Genomic DNA, 18,799 nt, shown 5'->3' on the forward strand with positions numbered 1-18,799 from the left:
TACAGCAAAATGATAGAACAATACACATTTTAGGTAGCAGTCTTCGAATCTAGGATCTTCGGATTTCTAAATCTCACACCACGCTGCTGCATGCATGCATTACAAAAAAAAAATTTCTATAATTATCGGCAACATCAAAAATTAGAAATAAAAAAAAAATTGATTCAATTGTGCATATGTATTTCTTTTGACTAGCCGGCAATAACGAGAAGTTTGCGCTTTAACGAAATATTGCATTGTTTTTACCTTTTTGACTATGTACATATTTATTTATTTGAAAAAAGCTTTCGTAGCAAAGATCTTACAAATTTCGCCATTAATTTGTTCAAAAATCTCAATAGCACGGCTACACGGCTTCTTTATTTTATGCACCTCGGCCAGAAATTGTTTTCTTTAATTTGATATTTTTCTTTGGTATTTCTTATTATTAAATATGATATTTATGCATGTATATATGTAATATATCTATTTTATTTAGGTGACTCTTTTAAAATGTGAAACTCGAGTTTTGAAAATATTTTCCTTCAAATTCTGCTAATTTAGCTAAACGTTTTAAACTTTCGCGCAGAACAGATGATGGCTTGGATTTGGATTTCACAAAATGGATATCTAATTTTCGTTTAAATTGGCCAGTAATTTACTTGTAAGGATGTCGAAACTGTCCAAATTTTCAAATAAAGGAACTAGTAAAAATTAAATTAAGAATTTACGTTCTTTCATAAAATTAAAAACAAATTTTTTTTTTGGTAGTAAAAGGGTCACATAGACAGATATTTTCGTCCATAATGATGAGTAGGTAGGCATTATATCAAGAATCCATCGACACCTTCTTAGCCAATTTGAGGATTTTAAAGAGCGCGTCTTTATTGCTTGCTCTAGGTTAAGGCCTGTATGCAGCTCTCAAGAAAAGCAAAAACTCCATATAAAATGACGTACAAGAAATAGCTAAGAAACTTTCTTGAGTCAAATTTCCTTAAGTCAGTACGCAGTTCTTAAGGAATTTGCTACGCTTTCTACTACGGTTTTCTAAAGTTTTTTGTGAAAAAAGAGCACAAGGCAACCCGGGTTTGCAACAGAAATATATGCCCATTCCATTATTTCTTGATGAAAGAGTGAGGCAACAGGCTGTGAAGTATCAAACATGTCAAAATTCCTTGGACACACACACGAAATAATGGCAATTTTTTCTTCACCGTTTTCTTGAGAGCTGCATACAGGGCCACTTGTTATACGCCTCTTAAAACATGCTTAGTGCTAAATTTGTGGAAACGAATTTAATGACAATTTTTCTTAACGTAATGGCACAGGTTTTTTTTTTAATGCCCAACTTTGTCATTTCAATTTGTGTAATTTAATGCCTAGTAGAAATCTGGAATAAGTCACATTTCTTTTTAAGAGTTAGGAATTTCTAACATGACTGCATTGTTTAGGTAGTAGCACTCCTTCTTTCGCTAGAGTACCCACCATTTCGTTTCCCTATATGCCTAGTACTAGTGAAATTTCCCTGCTGACCCTAGGATTTTTAGTTCCCTTTTGCATTCTAGGACACGTTTTGAGGTTGTCGCATTTGACACTATGGATTTTATGGCTGCTTGGCTATCTACTGTTAATGGAAATTAATTAGTTTGCTGTTATTGAAAAGCTCCGCCGCTTTTTTTTTACCGCCGTGACTTCCGCCTGGAAGATGCTGCAGTAGTATGATAATTTTAATGACTTTTTTATTCCTAACTCATTGCAATGGACACCTACTCCTACGCTACTGCGCCCTGCTTGCATACCATTACTTTTCCCCAATTGCAGATACGGGATGACATAGTTAATGTTTTCCACCAGGGGTTAGGAAAACTTACTATGACCGTATGATCTGCAATTGAACTGACCAGTAGCATCGAGCCGCATCGCAGTTTTCAGAGCTATCCTTTTAGCAGCCAGATCCGCTGCAGGAATGTGCAGGATGTCGCTCAACGCGGCTGTCTCTGTAGTCCACAATGCTCGTGCTTGCCCATTAGGTGCGTCTGGGGGACAGGTCCCATGTGTTGCTCAGCATCGTTTTACATACGTTAATACCAACACACGCATTTTTCAGCCTTTCCTCCACAATTAATTTCCATGACAGTTTGCCATCCAGTATTACTGCGGATTTACACTGAGGCCTACCTGCTCAGACCATTTGTGAATATCGCGGCGTGCTTGGTTTATCAAGGAGGTCATCGTAGTGTGTCACTTTCCCCATAGCATAATTGCGTTATCGATTGCAGAAGAGGTGGTTTCGTCACTTTGCCTTCAAGCTACGCCCATTTTCCTAAAATTTATAATATTCTTATTTTTCGTCTAAAAATTATTGTAAATATTAATTTTGAGTGAATAATCTTCAGTAGTTACTAAAATATCGCAGTTTTCGTATTTCTGAAAATTGCCGTTATATGGGAGGTAGGCCTGGTTATTGTCCGATTTTGCCCACTTTCAATACTATCCGTCCTACGCCCGAAAGAAGTGCACGTACCAAGTTTCGTTAAGATATCTCAATTTTTACTCGAGTTATCGTGTGCACAAACGGACGGACGGACGGACAGACAGTCGCCGCTTAATCGATTTCTCTTTTCATTCTGATCATTTATGTATACATTTGTCTATATCTATCTCGATTCGTTTTGCCTATTACAAACAACCGTTATGTGCACAAGTGCGCTCGGGTATAATAATATGGTGACCCTTTTTACGTCAATGACCCCTTTTTTGCGACTTTCTGAAAATTCTCAACCGCAACACTGCTGCTAACGACCAAAGGCTAAAAAAAGGAGAAGGTTATCGATTTTTCGGAATATATTTTTATTTAAGTTTGTATGTTACCGGATAACTTTGCACCACTTGAACCTTCCACTTCCGAACATTGCATCATGAAAAAATAACGGTACTTCTAAGATTTAATCGACTTTAAAGAAAAGGAGGAATGTTATCAATTAATTGGTTTTTTTACATATGTATGTTACCGGTTAGAAGCTCGGCCAAACACTAATATATGTGTAAGCGCCAATCTATTATTATTATGATTATGTTACCGGTTAACTTTGGACCACATGAACCGTTTTCGATAATTATTTTTAATCATAAATGTGGTACTTCAAGGGTGGTCCTATACTAATTTGGATTAATTCCGATTATTGAAAAAATTAACGGTACTTCTAAATTTGTTATACTAGAATTTAAGTCGGAGCATAAAAAAATTAAAGGGTACGTCTTCTTTAAAATTAGTTGTTTTCTTCAAAATTAGTTGTTTTATTTTTTTATTACTGAAAATTAGTTTCATCGATTTTTGTCCGTAACTTAGGGTGGTCCAAAAATACATGCAGGGAAAAAGTTTAAAATGTTAAGCGGTCACCCCCAGAAGTTTTTCAAATGGAAAACAATAATATCCGTTTTTTTATAACAAAAAAGATATTTAGTACTGCATCAAGGTCCATGAAGTTTTTCAAGTATCTTATTTTCGATCGGAAATTTCTGCTTCTCAATTGTTTATTTAACCATTCATTAACTATTTTTTATAGATCCGCCAAAAAACCCCCAAAAAATGTAATAGGGGCCCATAAAAAATCGTTGGTATTAAAAAAAATGGTAAAATAACAGATTCCCATAAAAAATACATGGACAACTTCATGGGCTTTGAGGCAGTTCTAAATGTAATTTTTTTAGCAAAAAAACTGGTATACTTTTTTCCATTTAGAAACATGCTCAGGGGTGAGAGCTTAACATTTTAAACTTTTTTTTTTACCACCCTAATGCATATGCATACAAATACATTTGTATGCAGCAGAGCGTGTGGGCAAACAGATTTTTGTATATTTTCACATTTTCAGTGGAAATGTGGACGTAAAAAATGTAGTCGCCATATGTACACAAGTATATGTATATATGTAGTATAGAGATTTGTATATATGTAAATACACTTGCTCTATTTTACAAGTATTATTTTGTCGCTGTTAACATTGGAACCTGGAGAATATTAACACAAATTGCTCTTTTGTTTATACGAATCTGCAGTAAACAAAGTACAACGACATGCAGAGGCGTATATTTACAACCTATATTTATATACATATACATATATATTAGCGTGGGCCGAAAATCCGCTTTTTTAGAATTTTGATTGGTAATAGCAAAAATATGGTTCATTATGCTTTAAAAAAATCTGTGTGAAATTTGGAATTTTGTGGCCAATATCCTAGGCTCACCCAAGTCCATCAAAGTTCAATATGCGCAAAAAAAAAAAATTAATAAATAAATAAATTAATATATTCTTTTACTAAAATTGCAATAATCTTCGAAAGTATTAGTCCACATAATTTGGTATATGGACCTTTTTAAGCCAAGATAATTTTTTTTTTAGTACTTGCACTTTGATGGACTTGGGCGAGCCTAGGATATTGACGAAAAGTTTTCACATTTCACACTATTTTTTTTTTGAGCATAATCAACCATTTCTATGCTATTACCAATCAAAATTCTAAAAAAGCGGATTTTCGGCCCACGCTAATATATATGTATGTACAATGATGCATATAGATATGTATGTACGTAAGTAAGTACATAAATGTATACATATAGATACATACATATATACATACATAGTTATGTACTATATATTAACATTTGTTTATGCAATAGCATGCTCCTATTTTCGTGAAATCGAAATCGCCGGCAAACTACATTCAGCGTATTCGAAATCAACTTACTCTGAGAAGAGAAAATTTCAAATAACCAAATACATAATACTCGTACAATACCAATTTCAAGAACCAATTTCAACTTTTCTTAATTTTTTGCATACGAAGTATGAGAAATATGTGGAAAATTAGCTTTTCTATTGAGCGTTAAGTAGGTAGGCTTAAGGTGAATTAGCTAATTATAGTAACTACAATGTGTACACGCTGCATGCATACGAGTATGTATGTATGTATGTACATATGGCAGTTTATGCGAAACTTTTTGAATGCTACAAAAAACAATACTAAGGGAGTACATATCTAGTTATAAGAATTTCTAGGAATCGGCATTTTCTTCTTCTTTATTTAAAGAGGGCATACGATGTGTAACTGTTCTTGAACTCGTCTGAAAGTTTTAGTGTCACATTACAATTAGCAATTTTTCGAAGCAGGGACGAATCCCATCTATAGGGGTTTTAGCTTGAGCAGGAAAATTTCTGAGTAGGCCTCCTATGATAACTCAAGAGCTGAAATGGCATATCCTTTGCCCAACCTCATACAGCTCTAACAAATCTTACGATATTGATATCGAAGGAAGCGAGATTTTGCAGGACGGATATCGAGACTGCACGACACATATTGGAAAGGTGTCTACACTCATGCACAAGCGCAAAAGACACTTGGATGAACATTTAATAACAGAGGGCACAGTGAAATCTAGACATTTAAGCCCAATACTAAAGATTCTCTCGGATACTGGGTTAATAAGCGCACTACACAAATCCATGAAAGGGGCACAATAAATCTTAAGATCGCAGTACTTTGTCCCCTACAATAATAATAAGTAATAATTGTACGAGCTTTCATAGTCATAGTCAAACTTGGATCTATGAGGGGTAATGAAAGCAGGCATGCCCATGAAGACAATAGAATCATAACGGGTGATTTTTTAAGAGCTTGATACCTTTTTTTTTAAAAAAAACGCATAAAATTTGCAAAATCTCATCGGTTCTTTATTTGAAACGTTAGATTGGTCCATCACATTTACTTTTTGAAGATAATTTCATTTAAATGTTGACCGCGGCTGCGTCTTAGGTGGTCCATTCGGAAAGTCCAATTTTGGGCAACTTTTTCGAGCATTTCGGCCGGAATAGCCCGAATTTCTTCGGAAATGTTGTCTTCCAAAGCTGGAATAGTTGCTGGCTTATTTCTGTAGACTTTAGACTTGACGTAGCCCCACAAAAAATAGTCTAAAGGCGTCAAATCGCATGATCTTGGTGGCCAACTTACCGGTCCATTTCTTGAGATGAATTGTTCTCCGAAGTTTTCCCTCAAAATGGCCATAGAATCGCGAGCTGTGTGGCATGTAGCGCCATCTTGTTGAAACCACATGTCAACCAAGTTCAGTTCTTCCATTTTTGGCAACAAAAAGTTTGTTAGCATCGAACGATAGCGATCGCCATTCACCGTAACGTTGCGTCCAACAGCATCTTTGAAAAAATACGGTCCAATGATTCCACCAGCGTACAAACCACACCAAACAGTGCATTTTTCGGGATGCATGGGCAGTTCATGATGAAATGTCAAAGCATACTGAGCATCTTTCTCTTTGACACCATGTCTGAAATCCCACGTGATCTGTCAAATACTAATGCATGAAAATCCTAACCTCAAAAAAATCACCCGTTAAATCAACTGCTCTATGGCCTGTTTGTTTTCTTGATATGAACAATTGGCGGAACTTCTCAAAGCGAAGAAGATAAAAGTTTTTTTGGAACCAAATAAGCTTAAAATGTTAGCGAACTTAAACATATCGTACCAGAGTGTTTTGTGCTCATCCAGCGTAATTTTATATTCCTTAGCTGAACCTAGCCATACTGATTCTAACAAAACTTTTATTTGATGTTAGACTTATTCTTATTCTTATTCTTATTCTTGTTAATTAGATAATTTTCCAAAATCTATGAGTACTTATCTTCTCTTAGGCACTTGTTTAGGGTATCTTAATAATTCACGCACACCAACCATTTCTGGTTTATTTATACTCATTAATGAATAGAAGAAGAATAACGAATAGTGAAATTTTGTGTGTTACGCTTTAATACGTGCGAAATTCTATTACATATCTACGTATGAATGTATACATTTCTGTAAATACATACATAAATCTATACGTATGCTTATGTACATACTTATACTTGTAGGTGAGTATGTACATACATAATGTATATTGAAATACATATGTATATATATACAAATATATAAGACGTGAAATGTGTGATTAATAAGAGTACGTTGTGATCTATTTTTGAAAGTTCTTCTCAGCTTTTCGAAACATATTGTATTGTATTTTTAAAATTAGTGTGTGATAAGTAACAGAAGAACTGTGAGGTGCAAATATATTTTTCAAGTAAGTTCTCAGGCAATGCAAGTTGAATTAGTGAATCAAAAAAAAAAACGAAACGCAAGAAGAAAGCACATCACTTGAAGGTGGAAAAATTATAATAATTTAAAGTGCTGCTTATAGGTTTTTGAAGTGAAAATTTGGAAATTTTTTCTAGTCTTTAAAGGTTGAAGGTGCCCTCAGGGTGTACCTGTAAAATTTTATTATATAATACTGAAGAGGAGAAATTATAAATTTTAAGATAAGTGCGTAAGCAGTGAAAGTGTTCAAAATGAAGAAATTTATAAATTTTTTTAGGTTTAAAGTTGGAGTGAATTGACAAATAAAACGCCGTGAAAAGCTATTTAGACATGACATTGCTTAATCTACATATCCTAAACGAAAATTTTAATCTGTGAAAAATGAAATTGTATTTCTAAAAATACAGTGGCGTGCATATGTATGTATGTATGTATGACTGTATACATGTATATTTTAATTACTCGGTATATGGACTTCTTTCGTATACTGTGCGGCTGAACTTAATTCTGGTTAAAAATACAATAAATTTAACCAGCGTAAGGGCTTACATACAGTTTTGAACTCTCATTAGACATGCAGGACATTTATAAATATTGCAAAGAGGGGAACACTAAATCGACGAGAAAATAAATGACACATTTTCAGCTTTTCTCCATTGGTGACAAAACTAATTTCATTCATTCCGGTTTTTTCCACGTAAAGGGTGCTGAAAATGTGTAATATTTATATGTGTATACATATGTATGTATGTATGTATATGTACATATTTACATACATAAGTAAATACATTTTTTATATATTTTTTAATAAAAATATGTCTAGGTTTGGCAACTGATTTTTTTTTTTAATAAAAATAATCTTTTAAAAAATTTACTGCATTTGAATTTTTCAGATTTTCGATCTTATTTTTTTTTATAAAGCGAGATTAATATGTACATACACTATGTGCAAAACTGAATACCGGGTGGGTTTTGTTAAATATTGGCAAGATTTATAGAGTTAAAATACTTTTTTTATTTATTTCATAAAAATATGGTTCACGCTTTAACCAAAACCATATACATAAGGCAAACAGAGCTAAGAAAAATTCAATAAATAAATTTTCATCGAAATTTTTGAGCTTTTTAATCTGAATTTTTAAAACTCTTCGGGTATTCAGCAAACCCGTTAAATTTTAGTACAATAAAGTGCAGGTTTCTGCGGTTTTTTTCATGCAACAAGTGCAAATTATAAAAACTAGCGTTGATTTTTAATACATTTTTTTGGTGATGACTTTTTGCACTTTTTTCCAAATAAACATGAATTTCTTATGGAAGAACGCGTAAAACCGTTTGCGAAGAAAACTTAAAAAATCAACGCCAGTTTTTATGATTTGCAAAATCAAAGCGATTTTTCAGTTGCTTAAAACTTGCACTTTATTATTCTAAAATGTAACAGGCTAAAAAACTGCATTACCATATTTTTATTAAAAAAAAAACAACAAAAAATTTTTAATTTTATAAATCTTGCAATTATTTAACAAAAACTACCATGTAGTCAGCTTTGCGCTATAGTGTATACACTTACATATGTATGTATATTAGGATGCATCACCCTCCATAAAAAAAGTCTTTCTATATAAATTTTATTGTTTTTAAGACTTCCGTTAAAGTATTTCAGAAAATAATAAGATTTACGTGAGTTGGATGTATTTGAAAACACCTAAAAAAATCTAGTTATTTATAAATAAAATTATTTTTTAAAAGCCATTTTTCTTAAAAATGCCTCAGATGATAGAAGAGTATAAAGTTAAAATGCATAAAAATGTTTAAAAATTTTATCAACGGAATCTTAATATTGGCTGAAGTGTTTGAATATAAAAGTAACTCATCTAAACGCGTAAATGCCTCATAACCACGTAAACTTCGTAAACTTACTTAACCTTGTATGGAAAACTTGTTTATTTACGAAGTTTACACGGTTACGAGGCATTTGCGCGTTTATATGTATACCCTGATAATAAATTTTATAATTTTGTACCCTGATAATAAATTTTATAATTTCGTGGGAAAACCCGCAACTTTTTTGATGAGACAACCTAATGTATATATATACGTAGAAACATACATACAGTGATATGACATTTATTGAGATGAATTAATTAATAAGCCTCAGCTATGATTTATAATCTACATTAATTTTGAGCTTGAGCGTTAAAAAATGATAAGTTGATTTAAGATAGTCTGCAATACAATCAATGCAAGTATATGCTATACCCATGTACATATCTACAGCTTATGTTCATTCATACAAAAAGGCGGTCCACAAAATTTTTTTTTCGAAATTGGCTTGCAAAAATATTTTAGACTCAGGGGTATACGGCGAGCTTTTGTTTGTTTGCTTGTAAGGTGGTACGGTCTAATTTTTTTTAATTTTCGCAAACTTTCACGAGTTTTGTTTGCTTTCAATGACTTTAATAAACGAAATGCTAAGCTGGTTCAATATCGTATTTTTTTTTGGTAGTCTATCGACAAATAATAGTAGTTGTTCGGATCAATGTTACCGTTTAAATTTCAACGCGGGAAATTCAAAATTTCATGGAGTTAATGAGCTACCCTCATACGCGTAGACCTTTGGGTTCCTAGCGATACCAAAATGGAGATCGAACCTTAGTTTGTATTGTATTTTTGGATGACAACGGTTTTTGGCTAACCTTCGTACTTAAATACATAAAAAAAAAAAAATTACACATAGAAAATTTAAGTTTTCCTTTTTCGACTTTTACGAAACTTCCGTGCAGTTTCGGATGTATGTAGATAGTTTTTGAAACCTATACGCCATATTGCTTATGAATTAACATGAGCTATGAGGTCACTAAATGTGTGCAAATGCAAGAAAATAAATTAGTAATAAATCATGTCTGCCAATTTGTCTGCATTCGTAGTATGTATGTAAGTACGTGCATTTGCAGAACAATAGTCTAAATGCGGCGGCGGCGGCGGCGGCATGTTGTCATTGGTTCTAAATAAACCGTTAGCTAAATTTAGTAAGATTAGTAGTATGTATGTATATACCTACATTATATGAATGTACATAGGTAATGCAAATTGAATATGCGAAATTCATTACTCACTCATAAATGAATGTGAATAAATAAACACATTTTGCATAGATAGTATGTATTGTACAATAGGATATATAGTATTTTTGTGTAAATTGAGATCTGTTTTGTGAAACGCAACCAACAGTGATTTCTATTTTTACGCCCTTTTCATAAGCGACAATAATGTGTGTGTGGCTACATAGCAAATGTGTGTACATAAACCTTTAACAACTAGGCACCTGTACTAGCTAAATATGCCAAGTGTGCTGCGTAGCAAATATGTTGCACGAGTACATACATTTGTATGTACACATGTACGAAACGGGTGTTCTGAAATGGTATTTTTTTGCAATAAATAATATGATTTTTTCGCACTACATACATACATACGTAGTTTGAAAACTCCCGGCCAGAGGGTAAACACCTCTATTCGGGCCTGCATATTTGTGATGATTAATGAGTACTTCCTTATACATATCGCTCACTGTCTTCAAAAGAGTCACAACTCAAAATTTGGCATTTTTGAAATTATGCGCTAAAAATGTACACAGAGCTTTTATTTACCTTTCAGCAAAAGCTATTATAATTTGTTAAAAAAAACAACCTAAGGTTAAGTCGTCCTTCCCCATATGATTAGCATGTGCTACGACATAGCTTTTCACATTTTCTGACGAACGTATTACTTTGAGTTGTGACTCTTATGAAGACGGTATGCGATATGTACATTAAACGTGGTCCAAAAATGCTTGTGAAAAAGTAAAGTCGGAATTTTTATGCTCTCATCACCTAGGATTGTTCTATTCTACCAACGGTGGGCCAAACGCTTCTCTTTTTTACCAAACTTGTTTAATTTGGATAAGCGGTTCGTCTATTCTCAGCAAAATGATTTTTATTTCAAACTTAAAAAATATTTGGCCAAGTTGACTTAAAAAAAATATATCTGTTATTTTCGGTCCCTGCTTCAAAAGAAATGCCTCTCGCTAGTATTTTTCAATAAGTCATTTTCTTGGCAAGCTGAATTAGATAATACCTCTGACAATCGAAAGCAGATGAGAAGCTGTATTTTCAAAGCAACGGAAGGAAAATAGATCCTTTCCGTAATACTTAACCTTCAAAACAAAACCCCAAAAAGCCAATTACTTACTTTTGCATACCCAGTGGCTTAAAAGTTTTATTTCGTTCGAATATTGGGGAAAAAATTATAACTTGTTTTGTCATTCTTAAACATCTTTCAGAATGTCCAGTTATCGCCCACGACGTACTCGCATTTATGGTGCCAACTATGATATCGGCGAAAGCTCATATAAAAAATTGCTGGAAAGCATAGATAATAAAAGGGGAGTTGGCAGGTACAAATATTAACATACCTACTTATTATCCACTTTTTTCAATCCTATAAGGACTCTCTAAACTGTACATATGTATGTATATTTATTTTCTTTCTCGCCAGGAGCATAGACTCACACGTTCCGCTGACGCGAGAAACTAGCTTGCCGCCAAAAGTGACATTCTCACAAGATGAGGATGATTTTGATCGCGAGAAATATAGAGCCTCACTCAGAGCCAAACTACAATTGGATGATGAGGGTAATATTACAACAAACGAAGAAATAGCTGGTATACATTAGTTACACAAGTAATTAATTTTTATTTTAAATAGGTGATGATCTTTTTGGTGCCACACTTAAGAAATCGAAGCTGAGAATTGCGGAGCGAAACAAATTCCTCGAAGATGAAGGTATTAGTTATACATAAATTTGTACTTTGATTGTGAACTTGGTATATTTTTTTGTGCTTGCAATAACTAATACAACTTTTTGTTACATGCAGATGACGATATCTTAGGCTCTGCCTATAAGCCACTAAAATTCAAAGGCATAGACGAATCTGGCGTTGAATCTTCGCTGAAATCATCACTGAAGTATAGAGCATCTGCCGAACCATTTGAATCATCTTTCAAATCGCTTAAATTGAATGGTGCAGATGAGTCAGCATTCGGCGAGAGTATAAAAAGTAGAGCTTTAAAAGCAATCGAAAGACCCGGCAGAGCGAGGTCAATCTTGAATGACTTAGATGATCAGCAGGTATTTTATCTAATATTAAGAGAGACGAGTTTTATAATAAATACCTATCTATATTTATCCACCAAAAATTAATATAAATATTTTATTGTACCAGCCAAAGCTCGATGATATGCTCGTGAAAGCTGGTTTTAACAGCTTTCACCGTATTTTACACTATGGTTGTTAATCGACCGCACGATTATTCTAGTGTATTTAAATAAGCATTTCATTAATTTTATATTTGCAGGAGGCTAGCACATTTTCTTCCAGACGTATCAAGATTAGAAGCGAAAATGTTATAATGGGTGATAGCAGTACTACAACTGAAACTTCCTCACGCATGAAAGCTACTAAAGCTCGCCTCGCTGACCTCGATGCGGAAATGTCCTCGATAAATGATAAGCAAAGCGAACGAGAAAAGCGTAAACATAATTTAAGAAAATTACTAAATGAAAGTGAAGCTGATACCTTTAAGGCTATAGAATTGTAATTGTTGTAATGTTGTGTTATATGATGAGTATGTACTTAAAAAAAAAAAAACAAAATGTGAAAAATAAAATGCTTAAGTAAATGTTAACAAAATACAACAGTTTGGTGTCTAAAAGTTAGTTAGAAGATGGTAAATATGTACGAAGTTATTATTTTTTATTGTTCTTATCTATTTGCCCATTGGCAGACTTTTCTGGAATACTAGTCTTAGTACATCTGCCCCATAACTCCCGTCGTCCAATTCGATTCGTCGGTTTACCATACTTGGGACCCTTTGGCAATCATAGATATTATTGCTTTACAGAGGCCCTTCTCTGGAATTCGGGTTTGTAGAGAGATGATTTCGCAAGCAGCGGTTAAAATAACTAGACTGGCGCTGCAAACAGTGTAATTTGATTTCATACATCTTTCCTTGTAATCAACTTCGAAACAGTATTATTTGTATTATTCGAAACAGTTCTGGAAGTCTTCTTCACTCAGCTTCTTTAGTACGCGTGCAGCATACTTCTTCTGTAGCAGTGCTAGTTTCGTTACTTAATAGCCACGCCTCGTAATTTAAAAAATTACAATTGAACATTAAGTTTGGTTGAAAGGGACACAACCTAGGCACTTGACATGCAAGAAAAAAAAATTTGGAGTTTCTGTTGAAGTAGAGTGATCATTTTTTCGAAGAGGAAGATCAGAATCTGAAGTCTTTAAAAGAATAAGCTTAGGTTTCTCCGTTGGACATCGATTGAGAGGACTCATTTCCATTTTTCTCTAGCTTAATCCGTAAAAGTAACCAGCTATGGCATCGTTAATCGGCATAACTTATTGGGCCACAGGATCGAAGTCTCTCTTGCTATGAATTGTGCTAAATGGGTAATTATTGATTTACCTACTTATGTATTTTAATGCATTTTAAGCCGTCAACCCTGTGCCAAATAGACAGGCTTTCCCATGTTGGATTTTCTTTATCTTAGGTCTCTGCCCAAGTTTTCTTAACCAGCGACCGATGAAAGGTAGTCTGCCCAATTGCAACCGTCCTGATGCGAGGCGTACAGTAGTTCCTGGGTGGTCTCGTCTCGTCGCTTCCAAAGTGAGGTCTGTGCCGGCTCACTAATTGAATTTCTAAATCCCGTTGTGCACTACAATTGAGGGATTCACAACGGTGTCGTAATTGTCGTATTGTTGTATGTCGTAAACTCTAAAAGCTCAAATAAATGGTTAGAGAACTTGAAACCACAACTAACTATTTTTCAACACTGCGAAAATGCATAGTATGACTTTGACGGTACTTTTTCAACCCCTTTAATATATTTTTTAGGTGTTTAAAGTCTACGACCTACAACAATACGACACTTACGACGCCGTTGTGAATACCCCAAATAATAGCGTAAACACAGTCACTTCTGGATTTCAGCCAGAGCCACTGCCCATGGAAACTATTGCACTATGCATCGGTCATCTTATGAGTTTGGTTACACCGAGTTTCAACTCAATCAACAGCATCTCGTTATCTGTAACAGGCAACATTCAGCTATGGACGAACAGCAGACATTTCCATTTGGGAACGATTCCTGTGTAGCCGGTACTATGAATAAAATTTCTTGATAAGATATATTAGAGCTGGGGGGCCGCTTTTAGTTAACACTTCAACAAGACCCTTCCTATGCAGTTCGTGTCATCGAAGAAGTGACCCCCTAGAAGTCGGAAGCTCGTTCCCAGAACTTACTATCTACAGCTCAGACGCAATTCGTTAAGAGGAGCCTTGAAACCACAGTTCATGTTGGCAAAGATCAGTGCGATGTTAGTATTCGTGTTATAGAATCAGAGTTTCGTTTTCGGAGTCTCACCAATATTCTCTGTACTAAAATTTATAACCAGTGAAGACGCCTAAATCGAGTCCAGCGAGACTAGTGTATACGTAGCCAGTACATGCATTTACATACTTGATACAAATTTTACTGCACAAATTTCGAAACATAAGAAGTTTCCAAGTATTTTTCTGTTTTAAGAGAATACCGGGGGAAAAAATAACATCATTTGAGACACTCTGTTAAACGACTAATGTGGAAATAATACACAAAAATTTTTACAGTTAAGCAAAAGTTTCAAGCTCTTTGAGCTTGTTAATGAAAAGTATTTTATGTTTGTTTGGTAAATAATTAATATTCATAATTTATTGGAAGCAAAGTTTCAGAGCACAATCCTTGTGTTGTATTTTCTTTATACAATATAATCCATATTTAACCTTTCACTCTCAGCTCGAAGGTCTATCTTCTATCTCTTCATATAAAATCGATATGATAAATTTTACATACATACATACATAAGTAGGTACTAGACTATCAAAGTGATAAACAAATCATTTGCATTTAGTTTCAAATACTTTTGTGCAAATTTCGATAGCTCGCTGCAATTCGACGAAAGTTTTCCGTTGATCTAACAGATATTTACTAAATGCAAGTGCGGCAGCAGCTTAAAGCCCCATAGTCTCGCTAACTAATTACAATTCTTTCAAAAGGCTTCTAAAGCCATCTAAAACAATGTGTGCATGCTTTTCTTGGAATGTTAAAGCGGGTCTGAAACGTATTGAAAGCTCACCACAGCCACCAGTTTGTATGCCCTTCAATTTGAGCCTAGTTACGATATCATCGCGCGCTTTACCATTCTGACAGTTGACCGCCAAGAATGTGCCGCGCCCTCTTGTCGAATTTAAGATATGTGAGTATTCTTTTTCCAAAGCCAGCAGGCCATCTTTCAACACCTTTCCAGCAATGTTCACATTCTTCAATAGATTATCTTCCTGTATAACATTAATAACTTCTTGCAGCAGCAACAACTTGCCCGGATCCCCCATCCATGTGTTGAAGACGCGATAACCTTGACGCGGCTTAAATTCTTCCTTGTGGAAGTAACCGCCCAACTGCATTTTCTTGCTGAATGTCACCACATCAGGTGGTCCATCCAAGTTGAAGTGTTCGTGACACCATATTTTACCAGTGCAACCACCGCCGGTTTGCACCTCATCGATCAGCAGTGCCACACCACGACGTTTGCCAATTTTTTGCAAACCCTGAAAGAATTCCGGTGAAGCCTCATTATCACCACCCTCACTCTGTATGGGCTCAACAATAATACCCGCTACTGGTATGCCTCTTTTGTTGTACTTTTCAATCAGATCCTCAACCTCAGCCAAGCAACGTTGATCCTGCTCTTTATTGTAGCGTTCGTTTTCAGCGAGCGGATATTGATATTGTGGGAATGTGGCAATTGGCCAATCGAATGAAGGCACATCGATTTTGTGTATATACTTGGAATGTGTGGTGGCGAGTGCGCCCAAAGTGCGTCCATGGAATGCGCCCTTAAACGAGAGCAAGCTCAGTTGGGGTGCACCGGGTGGTTGGTTAATCATGCACGATTGCATTTCAGCATCTGTGAAGTCAACGTTTTCACCACGCTGATTGCGACGGTACCTAAATAGAGATGTAATGGAAATTTGTTAAGTCTTTGTAAAATGAAGAGTTAAATATTTTTTAAATACGTTTTTTCAGATAAGGTTAGGTTAATCTAGCCGGCGTTGAGCTACACATAGACTAGTAGGTTCTTAGCGTTGCCAGTTGAAGATCGGTTTTAGGCGATTCAGTAGGCATTTCAAAGAATGTCAACGGTTATTGCGAATTTCAGTAATAATTTCAGCTCTACTTTTGCGATGTCTGCTAACTTCTCGAAATCGTAGGTTCCTAAGCATTTTAGTCGTTTTTTTGACTGTGTGGAACATCGGCAGTAGAATGTGCTCTAAGGTTTCCCTGGACTTTGGATCATTATATTACCTGAACCAGTCCACGTTATTGATTCCCATTCTTTGCGTATGAGCTGCAATTCTTCCTTGATAGTCCAGGTGGTTAACTTATTCCATCTGATTCTGAACTGCCTTATAATACTGTCTTCTATTTCGTTATACAAGTTTTGTAGTGGTCTGTGAATGTATCGCGTTTTCTTGTTCGAGAATTAGACTGGTGGCATCTGCATCCTTCTAAATATTTGCGGCTAGCCTATCAATTAGTGCCTCGGGATCTCCACACTGGGAATTTATACATACCGTTTTTTCTGCGTTACCTTCTAGCCCCTCTATTTTCTTAATAAAGATAAATTTTATGAAAAAAAATACACTTAAATCTTACCAAAGAAAAATATTTTTGTATGCATTCTCATTTGAGCAGGAACCGCACATCATTGTTGTCAGGTTATTAAGGCCTTTGGGTGCAATTTTACTAAGAATTGAGTTCAAATAGTCCGGCCATTCCTTTGCAGGAAAAACACCCAGGGCAGGACGGTTGATTAATGCTAAAACGAAGAATAATACGTGTGAAAATATGTATTTCCATAAAAAATTTTAAAAATATAGGGAGTAGACTTGAAATCCTATTTGCATTTTGGGTCAAATCTCTTATTTGCAACGTACATCTTCTTCAGACCAGCCTATTAAAAATCAAAGCTTTTTTAATACTATTTAATTTTATATTCAACTGGACATAACATCATCAAAATCGAAAGGGAATTATACAGTCACCGCTTGTTACCAGGAAAGTCTCATTTAGCCAGCGCATGTAGATCATACAGTTGAGGACACATCCAAAGCAGAGTAAGACTTTAGAGCATTCTGAGATAGTCTCTAGGGCCCTCGATTACCAGCGCACTTTATGTTAAGATCTTAGATTTCATAAAATCGCTGTACACGCCTTATTATATAGATAATATGTCAGACCAAATAGCTCCATATTTTCGGACAGTAAATCTGTTCTCAAAGCTCTAGATAGCTACCCATACTCTTAGAAAATTCTCGTATAGTGTCACAGAACACTCAATGATCACGCCACCCAGAATAAAGACTCCGTAATGTGGTCATGAGAGCTACGATGGTAATGAAAATGCGGACTTCCAAGCTGAACAATGGGCAAACACCCAATTTGTTGGACCCAGCCCACTCCTTGGATTCAACAACAATGACATCAAAAAGGATATCAACAAGTGGGCACAATTCTGCACAGTTACAAAAGCGAAACAATCAAACTATTTAGTCATGTGGCTCCCTGATTTTCGCATTTTTACAAGCTTTTATTTATTTATCTTTAAACAGGGAGACATTTATTTGAGGTGAGACTGATGAGTTCTCACTCGACCTAGTGAATTTCTGATAAAAATATAAAATTACATATATCATCAGGATCATGAAACTAAACATATTTAAAGAAAATTTAAAAAAGAGTTAATGATTTTTTTTTGTGTGTAAAATTAACTGTCCCACATTTAAGCTAAAAAATGGAAATTAAATTAAAGGAAATAAACAGTTGCTTCCTTAAAAATCTTTCTTGAATTTTATATTTATATTTAATCTCTTTTCAAGTGTAAAATCATTAGATATCTGAAGTGTGAAAATATTCTATTTTCAAGTGCTTATGTACATATATTAGGGCGGTATAAAAATGCAAGTGAAAAGGCAAAGTCCGAATCTTAATGTTCTATCCCCCTAGGATTATTCTATATCTGTTTTTTTCTGAAATCAAGTATATTTATAAAGTTTCCATGTATTTTATATGAAAAAAAAGAATTCTTGAAAATCAATATTTTTGATCGAGAAACTCTGCTTCTCTTGAGGAGACTTTCAAAAATAATATCCAATTGTTTATTTTACCATTTTTAATTAACCCATGGATTTTTTTTAACATTAAAAAATTTTTTATTAAACAATTGGAGATTATTATTGGAAGTCTCCTGAAAGGAAACAGAGTATTCTGTTCGAAAAATATTGATTTTTAAGAGTACTATATCATTTCTACGTAAAATGTTTTTTTTTTCATGTGAAATACATTGAAAATTTTAAGGGCTTTGAGGGACCTCTTAATATTTCTTGATTTCAAAATAAAAAACAGGGTTATATTTTTTCGGTATAGAACAGTCTACGTATGCATTTATCCAGAAACTTCAAGCTGCTAGGGCTTTATAAAAATAATAAAATCTGTAGTGAGATAAGTGCACTCAAATTGTTTTTTTTTTT

General features: G+C 34.4%; 2 protein-coding genes across 5 annotated transcripts in view; one reads left to right on the forward strand and one right to left on the reverse strand.

Annotated features, from left to right (window-relative positions):
* Positions 1–7,025: 7,025 nt before the first annotated feature.
* Positions 7,026–12,799, forward strand: LOC118738992. The gene is made up of 6 exons (XM_036470068.1): positions 7,026–7,110; positions 11,443–11,556; positions 11,658–11,794; positions 11,868–11,945; positions 12,038–12,291; positions 12,518–12,799. Exons 2-6 carry the CDS (start codon positions 11,444–11,446, stop codon positions 12,758–12,760), a joined length of 825 nt encoding a protein of 274 aa, XP_036325961.1. The 5' UTR covers positions 7,026–7,110; position 11,443; the 3' UTR covers positions 12,761–12,799.
* A 2,084-nt stretch (positions 12,800–14,883) lies between these two features.
* Positions 14,884–18,799, reverse strand: part of LOC118738991 (4-aminobutyrate aminotransferase, mitochondrial) — a 13,434-nt gene continuing 9,518 nt past the window's right edge. For all 4 annotated transcript variants that reach the window (XM_036470063.1, XM_036470067.1, XM_036470065.1 and 1 more), the window contains 2 exons: positions 16,926–17,088; positions 14,884–16,217 (listed from right to left, as the gene is read on the reverse strand). In XM_036470063.1, the coding sequence (XP_036325956.1) occupies positions 15,248–16,217; positions 16,926–17,088 (1,133 nt within the window). In that variant the 3' untranslated portion in view covers positions 14,884–15,247. The remainder of the gene's footprint in view (positions 16,218–16,925; positions 17,089–18,799) is intronic.

Source organism: Rhagoletis pomonella, unplaced genomic scaffold, assembly GCF_013731165.1.
Source record: "Rhagoletis pomonella isolate Grant_MI unplaced genomic scaffold, Rhpom_1.0 Rhpom_scaffold_00005, whole genome shotgun sequence".
Classification (NCBI taxonomy): domain Eukaryota; kingdom Metazoa; phylum Arthropoda; class Insecta; order Diptera; family Tephritidae; genus Rhagoletis; species Rhagoletis pomonella.